Source organism: Sinocyclocheilus anshuiensis, unplaced genomic scaffold (assembly GCF_001515605.1).
Source record: "Sinocyclocheilus anshuiensis isolate Anshui unplaced genomic scaffold, SAMN03320099.WGS_v1.1 scaffold1316, whole genome shotgun sequence".
NCBI lineage: Eukaryota > Metazoa > Chordata > Actinopteri > Cypriniformes > Cyprinidae > Sinocyclocheilus > Sinocyclocheilus anshuiensis.
The window spans coordinates 1,636,387-1,647,408 of NW_015542553.1; the positions used below are offsets into that span (position 1 = coordinate 1,636,387).

Genomic DNA, 11,022 nt, shown 5'->3' on the forward strand with positions numbered 1-11,022 from the left:
AGCCTTTTAAAAGACAAGTATTCCCTGTGGTTCATGTTTGTGGCATGCGCCAGAAAGATGCTCAAGGAGAGAGAGACACACTAAAGCAGCGCATTCTGTTGTTCGCTTTATTTTTCAAAGGCATGACATTTTGTAGTTATTTTGAACATAACGTTACACAATTAAAAATATACATTTTACCATACGACTATAAATGACAGAGTATTAAGTTATTTCCCCTCGGCAGAAAGGGGTGTTTAATTCCCGCCCATGTGTAGAAATCAAATATTCAAGCTGTTTATTCATTTTTCCACCCATGAACGAAAAACGAAAATTTAATTTAATTTTTTGGAAAAAAACAAAAAACCGAAAAAGGAGCCGTTTTCTCATTTTTCTACTTTCAATATTAAATCAAAAAACGAATGATCGAATGATACATGGATTTTGAACCCCTTTGAATTTTAGAACAATCTTATTGTTCTGTCCAATTTAAATTGTATAGGTTCTGCAGAGTTTGATTGTCGGTCATGGAATTCATCTGTATTCCTGATATTCCGTGACTCCGGTAACAAAGTGTGTGTCGGAATGAACACATTTTTTTTTCCGCCAATACCTTATCACTTCAACAGCTGCAGGAAATCAAAACTAAGTGTCTGAGTGTGCATTAGGGGAAAGAAATGTGTGTCACAGGAAAAGAATGGGACATATTGATTGTAGATCTAATCATTCAGTGCAGAGCTGACCATGGATTTCAGGCAAGCTGGAATATACCACATTGCTCGCTCCTGCCAGAACCACCGTTTACAGGCAAGCCAAGAAAGGAAAAAATCTGTTGTTGTGGCGAAAACTGTGGGAAAACTCAACTGGCTGGTGTGCACGTAAGCAAATCTAATGTATACCCTCCACCCCATTTGTTAAAGATGAATACGGTGGGGTCCAAAAGTATGAGACTATGTTGAAAATTTGGTACAGACTTAATTTTATCTTAAACTGAATTTATTACAATTTTGAAAACATGTAAACAAAGAAGCATTGTGACGTTAAATGAAAAATACATATTTAATATTTTGCACTGTTTCTAGGTCACTAATCAAATAAGCGATGTGTGAAATTGATTGTATGAACTTGTTTGTACAGATGGTAAGATGATCTTCCACTGAACCTCAAGATGCTCTTTAGATCATCTCAAATCATGCTGGAGAACATGATCATCTGTTTTTACATAAAATTGTGCAGTTCATGCAGCTTGAGTGCTGCTGTTGTTACTGTAAAGCAAAAGAGAGGCACACCAAATACTAGGACATTCATGGTAATTTTTCTCAAATAATAATATAATTTGTAATGCAAATGAGGGGGAAAAGGAAGAAAAATAAAATCTAAAATAGAAGCATTTTTACTATGGTCTTAAACGCTGTTTATGGTGCCACTCAAAGACTTTGTTAATGTCTTAATGCATCTGTTTGTAATATTTTCAGTGTGATGCAGCTTGAAACCAGCATCAGCCTATGGATAATCCATTTGGCATTTAGCTAATATAATTTACCTGCACTTATAGTGTTCATTTTGCTTCCATCTGGTTGGCTGACATTGTGTTCCTCTCCATTTCCTTATAAAGAAATAAATTGGCTCTTTAAGAAGTGACAGATGTAGCGGCAGAGGGGGATGATGTGATAGTCTGTCGAAGTTCTGGGTTTACGATCAATGTTGAGGCGTCCAAGTCGTTTTTGGATATCACTTAAATGCCACTAAAACCAGCCGAGAATTATGGGCCCATCATCATGGCAGTAATACTGCGCATAATGACTGGTCCCCAAAGGCATACGTCTTGGAGTCTTTTAATGAGATTTTAATGTCCATTAAACAGTATTCGCTCATTTACTGAGTTTTATCAGTCAGCTGTAGCTATTGTCAATATGCAGATTATTTGCATTGCTGTTGCGTAGGAAAAAATGATACATTTAAAACTGGACTTTTGACTCGAAACCTTACTGAGACAGTATAACCCTTAATGCCCTTAATGTGACAACTGTCCTCTATCTAAGGAAATTTTTATTAATCCACATTGCATAAGGTGGACTTTTTTCAGCAGGGTTAAAATGTTAAATAATTAAAAAAAAAAAAATTTTACTTGCCTATTTTTAAACACAGGATATTTTCTTATTTTTGTGAATAAATTGGGTTACAGAAGCACAGGATTACCTTTGAACTACGAGCAATGCGGTATTCAGGTCAGTGAACAGCTTATAGTCAGAGAACGTTCTTTGAAAAACATATTCTTTGCAAATGTTTGTTTTGCCAGAAGTCTTGGCTAACCAAGCGCCACGGACATGAGGACTGTGGGTACATTGTTTAAATCAAGGACGTGGGGATTCAGTCTTAGAATTATACGACACCCTGCTATCCATCAGCATGTATTCTGAAGATATTTTTCAAGCTTAATCTCTTCAGATGTCCATTAAGTATCAATTTACATGATAGTCAAAAATTGTGTCTTTGAAAAACAAGTGTGTCCTCACACCGTTCCTGCGTTCCTGGAAAACACTCTGTGTTCCCTTTACTTCCCCAGCTGTGATTGAAGTGTCTAGCAGCATTTGTACAGTTTCATTTATGCCAGTCTATCTGAAACGAAGTTATTGCAAACTGTTCTTGAGTTTATGGCGTTCTTATAACTCGGTGTCCTCTCCCCTTTTCACTGTACAAGTAGAGAAACTTTCATAGTTGTTGAAGAATCAGGGATTTTCTTTTTAAATAAATATCACGCTGACACATTTGGAGGGAAGTGTTTTGCCACCATCTTCAAGGGACCGTGGTCTAATTTTTCTCCTCCCACCCCCTTCACCTTTTAAGTTAACCCCAAATCAAGTGAAGAAAAACATTGCTGCAAATAAAAATAACCGTTACTTCCCTCTCAGTAGGGAATACAAGTGCTGGAGAGAGATAACATGGTTGATACATGGTGGGGCTGCAAAGTTGGAGCGATGAGAATGTTCCGGCTCGCGTTTTTGTGATTTGATCTGATTGTATGAATATTGCAGGGGAGTCTTTTAGCATCTGTAATGACATTCAAAAATTTGATGCACTGAGAGTGAGAGAGAGTGAAGAGTTTCAAGAGCAGGGAATGTTGATTGGGCGGAGGGGTCATAAAATATTGAGGCCTGTTTTTTTTCCCACCGAAGTGCATATTTTTGGCCCAAGCGAAAGAGTTACGAGAAGATTTCTAGCTATCAAAAACTGTCCATTTCTCTTCCCATGGCATTCTGGGATTTATCCCAGGGTGATGAAAGCTCGCATGCACTGCATGTTTTTCCAGCTGGGTGTGTGTTTCTTTGTGTTTGTGTCTGAGAAAAACAGATGGTTAGATATACTCTGATTTGAACACTTAATTTATTTTATTGGAATTTTAACTACGTTATTGCAGTTAATATCTGATAACTCTAATTTACCTTACCATATAAATTAAAAATTTAATAATTTAAATTTATATTATATTTTATATTATATATTTTTATATAAAATATATTTTAAAAATTCTTATATTTTGATACTGTATTTTGTATTATTTATATTTATACAAAAGTGTATTTTAAAAATAGTATATAAAAATTTATACAAAAAATGTAGTTAAATATTATTTTATTTGTAAAATGTGTGAATTACCTTATTATGGCAATACAAATAATGATAAAGAAGTAGAAACAAACATAAAAAATAAGTAAAAACAAAATACTAATTATTAAATTGCCTTGTAATTTATGGCCCAAATGGGCTATCCTAGAATTCCTTCGGTGAACCATCTCAATTGTTTAGATTTTATTTAAAAATGCGTGTTTTTCATCTTATTTTTGTAGATTTTAAAAGCTCAGTTAAGTATATTAACATTATATTTTAGTGCTCCTATGTCATTCAGCTTTATAAAATTTACTAGGTGCCATCCCATAATGCATGTAACATTGTTACCATATTTTTTACGGGAAAGTTCTGGCAGCCACAGCTGTCAGGTTTTTGTTACAGTCAAAAACAGGTCAAGCAATCCCTTGTAACTTCCAGAGGATCCTGTTTTTGGACTACATCATCCTCTCTCACCTCTCACTCAACTGTATGAAAACCTGCAGCAAAATGCTACTGTAACTGACATCACCATGCTGCCTTGTGTGGTGTCCTGCGGCTTCATTAGGTTCATACATTCACACATATAAGCACAAACTCTTTGAGGCACCGTGCTGTACAATAATTTAGTCTATTCTAGACCAGACGGTCACACACACACACACACTTGCAAACGTTCATTCTGTGTTGCGGCACTCGTGTTAAAAGAAACTTCATCAGACAAGACAGTCACCCAAAACAAAGCATCATGTCACCCATGAACAACATTGTGTCTCTTGACAAAGCATTCAGCTTGTCTCCCATCTGGCAAATATTGCACATCCTCCATTATGCATTAACTCACTAACCACAAAGAGATTCGCAGCAGCCAGAACTCGTCGTGCCAGGTCATTTTAATCATGGTGTTATGAAAACTTAATGAGTTTCTGTGTTTCTTTCCCTGTGTTGTCTTGTGCTAACGGCGTCATTCAATATACAACAGGATACAGGATATTTACCCACCTCTGGGAGACTAACACAAATCCTTTTAGATGAAAGTCAAGAGTATATACCCTGCTTAAAATAGCTTCCTGGTAGGCTGTTTTGTGTTTGTGTGCAGTGTTGGAGAATGTTACTGTTAAAAAAGCCATGTTTAAATATTGTGTTACTTATTATCACATGTAATGTTACAATATGCATTAACATTAAGGTTTATTGAAAATAATGCATGTACATTAAGTTACTTTTTGTGTTTTAGTCAACTGACTAAAACTCTCAGAAATGGATTAATTTGAACAATGAACAAGTTACTTAACGTTTTTGAAATCTGATTATGTAACATGTTAGTTCTAACACTGTTTTTATGTATGTTATGTATATTTTTACAACAGTTAGTTAAGGTCCTTAAATTTGATTGGCTCAGTGGCATTCCAAGAGTGGTAAAATACAGTACAGTCCAGTGTTAATTTTGATTGATACATTTTTGATTTAGTCTTAGTCTTTATCTTGAGACGAAAATGCTTAATAGTCTTAGTCACATTTTAGTCATTTGAGTCTTTCATAGTTTTAGTCGACGAAAAGTCATTGCATTTTTGCCAACTTTTAGTCATTACTTTTAGTCAAACTGCAGTTACCAACATTTATTTTGGTAGCTATTTTATATGTAGTCTTCAAACAAAAATAGTCATTAATTCTTCTCTCTTTAGACGAAATCAATTAAGCTTATGAGAAATTTGAATCAAGGATTGAATTTGGAAAAACTTGAATAAATGATGACAATTTTCATTTTTGGGTGAACTATCCCTTTTATCACTTCAGTAGTGAAAAGGGAGCAACTTATAAAAATGATAATTGTTCATATATCATATATATATAATTTATAGTTTTTGAAAAATAAGCAGAATAAGACAAATACGAAAGAGATTCAAATTAAACTCATTTTTCAGATACAGTAGGTTTACTTAACATATTTATTTAACATCTTTTGTTGGTTAACATTGATGACACGGATAGGTACTTAATTAGGAATGCTGGCCCTTTAAGACGGGAGGCATGCATGTAATACTGACACACGTTCTGTTTTCACCCACCTGTTTACATTCACTTAATCCATAACCGACTGTGTTTACGTGAGATACTCTACATGATAGATATTTGGACTGCTGTGTGTGTATTTGAGCACTGAGAACTGATCACGAGCTGTATATGAGAACTGAAGAAGTGGAGCGTGCGCTAGAGAGAGCACTTCTATCAGCGCGATTCCGCCTATCCAGTCTTCACTAACTTTGTTAATCGACAACGAATTGTGACTCCCGGGAAAAACGGGACGTCTGGTCACCTTATCCCTACCCCTGCGGGTGCTGAGGCCATTGTTTCAGATTGCTAGTTCGCATTTTGGTAGCCTATCCATCCACTGTGGCTGCCATACTGAGACTATATGCAAACGCCCCTTATCCGATTGCAATCCAATGACAGGGACGCACATGTTGAAGGACAAGACAGTAGCCTATAGGATGTATTTTGAATGTCCGGTAGTCCTCAAATAACATTATAGTCCCATCTCGTCTTGTTAACGAAGACGCGGCATAAATTTCGTCATAGTTTTTATCATCAGATATTAGTTTTAGCTCATCAACATCTTGTCTTAGTCACAGAAAAAATCTTCGTTGACGAAATTAACACTGGTACAGTCCAACCGTACAGAGAATTTTTATCACTACTGTCAGTAGGTGGCGACAGTTGACTGAGTCATTGGAATTCAAACAGATTCATTCAGGATCCATTTAGGGGACTGGCTTTATAAGTGAATCATTGAAGTGGCGGTCTTTATGAGTAAGCCGTTAACACTGGTCCATAATGTTGTGAATTAGATAACTGCTGTGACGAGAGGGGCGGGGCCGAGAGCCGTGGGAATGGAGCGAGGCTGGTGGGGTAAATGCTAATGCGTGACACCTGCGCCACTCACCGGTCTCGAGTCCCACGGAGGAGCTCCGGAAGGATAAAAGGAGGAGTGACGACAGTGTTGGGAGAGAGGACCAGGCCTGGATTTTATTTTGTGTTTTGTGTGCGGCAGTTGTCCGCGAGGGGCTGCCGCTTTACTTTCATTTTGTGTTTGTTTATTTTATTAAAGTCTTTAAATGTTCGCCGGTTCCCGCCTCCTTCTTCCCGTGACTACGAACTGTGTTACAACTGCCTTTATGATTTGAGTCACTGAATTATTTATACAATTGACTCGTTCAACACACTGATTTATTCTGGAACAAAACAAGTAGTGGTCTTTATGAGTCAGTCATTGAATCATCTACTCAACCAATTAATTCATAAACACCATTTCATTCTGGGACGAAACAAGTGGCTGTCTTAAGCAGTGAGTCACTGAATCATCTACTTAACAGATTCATTCTAAAACACTGATTCATCAGGAAACAAAACAAGTGGCTGTCTTTTTGAGGAAGTAATTGAATCATCTACTCAACCAACTCATTCAACAACACTGATTCATTCAGGAACAAAACAAGTGGTGGTGTTTATGAAAGAGTCATTGAATCATTTTCTTAACCAATTCATTCAAAACACTTATTCATTCAGGAACTAATCAGATGGCTACCGTTATAAGTGAGTCAGTGAATCATTTATTCATTCATAAAAACTCATACATTCAGGAATTAAACAAGTGGCTTTCTTTTATGAGTGAATTATTGAAATATTCATTTGGGAATGCTGCTATGGAGCGTTTCTAAGAGGTTCTGCTGTGGCGGAGCAAATATAGACATCATAACTGACAATTCTGTGTCTAAACTGTAAGTTACTCAATATTAACTAGTTTATTGATCTGTTATATAAAAGCAATATCACCAAAGCAATATTGCTTAAATGTACTGTCGACTGACACACTACAAAGCAAATGGCTAGGGATGTCTGAAAGACAAATAGCTACAGACATCACCCATTAATTAATACCAAACACAATACAGCCCCAACGTGTGAAACCTTTAGCTCAGACAGATAGCTGCTTGTCTGTCTTTATTCACCTGTAGCTGAGCTCAATATTCCATCTGTCGTTGCCTATTCTCCCGTTCAAACAAAAGCCTTGGCTGTGGCGCTGTGAAGTAATTTGATTAGGGTTATTGAATGAACATTAGACGACAAGGGCTCCAGCCAATACATGCTGCTGAACTATACCTGTGGCCGCGTGGCTTGTTGCAATTTGAAAAAGGTCCAACACAAAAACAGCGGTTTTAATTGCTTTGGGGGTTGTCTGATTTGCCTCTCAAACAATGATAATGTAATAACACTTAGCTCTCAAAGTCTCTTGGTCCCATTGCAAATGTTTTTTTATCTGGTTTTGGCTCATTCACGTGTTTATTTCTATATCTGATTGTCTGATCTTTGTCCCACAGGTTTATTGAGCCTGCCGGACAGTCTGAACCTGCACCATGACCAGCAGCGAGCAGGGAAAACCGGAGAGGGCCATGCCTACAGCCAGGCTGAACTTCGCACCATTGAACAATCCCTCCTGGCGACCCGCGTGGGGAGCATCGCAGAGCTCAGTAAGTTGTCATGCCAAGAAATGTGTGTTGGTGTGTTTTTTATTGAAATAGGAAGTTTGTGAATACGTTTTAGTTATGTTTTAGCCATGATTTGCTACTTGCTAGTTGATTGAAGGTGGACATACAGTATTTGATCATTTTTATTCTATTAATTGCAACATTTCATATTTATATACACTACTGTTCAAAGGTTTGGGGTTGGTAAGATTTTTAAAATGTTTTTGAAATAAGTCTTTTATACTCACCAAGGCTGCATTTATTTGATAAAAAATGCAGTAAAAACAGCAATATTGTGAAATATTCCAATTTAAAATAACTATTTTCTATTTTGACATATTTTAAAATGTAATTTATTCCTGTGATGATGGCAAAACGAAATTTTCAGCAGCCTTTACTCCAGTCTTCAGTGTCACATGATCCTTCAGAAATCATTATAATATGCTGATTTGGTGCTCAATTATTAATAATGGTTCTTATTATTATCAGTGTTGAAAACAGTTGTGCTGCTGCTAATATTTAAACTGTGATACCGTGATTTTTTTCAAGATTCTGTAATTAAGGAAAAAAAACTGCATTCATTTGAAAAAGGAAATGTCTTTCTTGTGACTAATTATTAATTAAAATCCCCAAACTTTTGTAAAAAGGTTTATTAGCACATTTGTACATGTTGGTTGCTGAGCAGGTTGTATTAGGGGGAGGGGCATTCTCATTATAGAGAGCATTTGATTGGACAAAAATCTGTGTAGTGCAGGATGAGTCATCAGTGTTTTTGGTCTGTTTTTCTGAGAAGAGAAAGAGTGTACATTTTTCATCATACATTTCATCATACATTTCACAGACAAGGCTTAAGCCTAGTCCCAGACTAAAATGCATGTCTGTTCTGTTTAAACTGTAAGTAACTTGCACTGACATCTCTTAAAATATGTTAGTACTATTGATTTGTCTCAAGATGCACACCAGTAATGTTTTTTTCTAAGGCACGTTTATAAAAGATACTTAACTGAACTATGGCCTAATCCTGGCTTAAACTAACCTGGCTTAATCTACTAAAAGTGAATGTTGAGTCAATGTTTATTTTAGTCAAAATATTTCTCCTGGGCCCTGTGAAATTTAGCAATGACCCTGGTTTGGCATCCATTCTGTGTCAGGTCCCTGAGCTGTTTAACATCTGGATGATCCACTGAATTAGCTGTTTTTAGTCTCTTATGTGGGTGTATGAAGCCAGCGGTCAGCAGCTGGAAGGCCCTACCCTAACTGAGTTGGGGTGTGTCTCCCTGAAGTGTCCACCGCATGGTTGTTAGACTGAATAACAGATCTTTGTATATTTGTCTTGGTGATGGTGGTTAACCTGTGTGTGGCAGTGAATTTCAGAGCTTGTCTGTACTACAGGACTGTGGCCATGATTATTTTCTAATCATAGTGAACACACACAACACCCAATAAGTCAAGATGCGAAAGAGAACACCATCATCCACACTGATTATGTCTCCTCAAGTGTGCCTGCCAAATGAATACATGTGACCCCACTGAGGAGGGGAAATTTGATGTGAGCAGAGGGACTTGAGTAAATTACAGAGAGCCAGTGACCCTTCTGTCACTCTAATCAACATTGCATTCTGCTGGGGAACAGACTTAAGCAATGTGAAACAATAGAGCAAGCATTGCAACCAGGCTATTGCTTGCTTGTTTTGTGTATTAAATTAATTTTGTTTGGGTAAAACTCACAAAAACCCAGAACATTTCTGGGTCATATTTAAAATGAACCCTTTTTTCTTGCTGCAAGCTAAATTCTTAATTAAGCAGAATTAAACACAATTATTATATATAATGTATATATAATTTATTAGTATTGATTAGGTGAGGCTCACAAACCCTGTCAAGAACATTTCTCGGTTATATTTAAAATAAAAATAAAAAAAATAATAATATATATTTTTTACTTTGCTTCAAGCTAAATTCTTAATTAAGCAAAATTAAGAACAGTTGTTCCCCTTAATAAATAAATGTACATATATTTGTTTGTATGAATTATATATTAATATATTTAAAAAATATTATATATAATTTATTAATATTGATTGGGTGAGGCTCACAGAACCTCTCAAGAACATTTTTGGGTCATATTTAAAATGAATATAATTTTGCTTTAAGCCAAATTCTTAATTAACTAAAATTAAGCATAATTGTTTCACCCCAACACATAAATGTATATATAATTGTTTATATGAATTGCATATTTACTATTATTTATTATCATATTTAAAACTAAAATAAAAAAATAGGACATTGCAATTGTATGAATTATATTTAAAAAAATAATATACACAATATTCAATATAATGTGTATATATATTAAAAGATCTCCGGGATAAAGTTGTGGACAGGCACAAGTCAGGAGAATTCAGGAAAAATTCAAAGGCTTTATCTGTCAGACTCTGTTCCGTGTTTTGTGTGTGTTTTGCTCCGCATGTGTTCCATATGCCCATATTTGGTTCTTCCTTTTCCTGTTCCCATTATGTTCCCCGATTAGTTCTTCGTTTGTTCCCAGCTGTGTTTAGTTAATCCTCATTCCCCTGTGTTTATAAGCCCCAGTCTGTTCAGTTTGGTTTAGTCGGGTCTACTTGTTGTATGTACGTCGATCCCCGTGTCCTGCGTGTGATTTTCCTGTTGAAGCAAATAAAGTCTATGTTTATTCTGGATTCTTCTTCGTCTCCTCGCTCCTTCACAGTAGGCACACCGTGACATTATCAATGCCTAGAAGCACAGTGAAGTCTATTATTAAGAAGTGGAATGTATTTGATACAACCCAGACCCTCCCTGGATCAGGACGTCGCTCCAAACTGGATAAAAGAGCCAGGAGGAAACTGGTCAGAGAGGCGACCAAGAGGCCTACAGCAACTCTGAAGCG

At 36.3% G+C, this 11,022-nt stretch overlaps 1 protein-coding gene across 2 annotated transcripts in view; it reads left to right on the forward strand.

Moving 5' to 3' along the window:
* LOC107694300 (ankyrin repeat and BTB/POZ domain-containing protein BTBD11-A) overlaps window positions 1–11,022 on the forward strand; it is a 142,288-nt gene that overhangs the window by 85,169 nt on the left and 46,097 nt on the right. For both annotated transcript variants that reach the window (XM_016493964.1, XM_016493965.1), the window contains exon 2: window positions 7,965–8,114. In XM_016493964.1, the coding sequence (XP_016349450.1) occupies window positions 7,965–8,114 (150 nt within the window). The remainder of the gene's footprint in view (window positions 1–7,964; window positions 8,115–11,022) is intronic.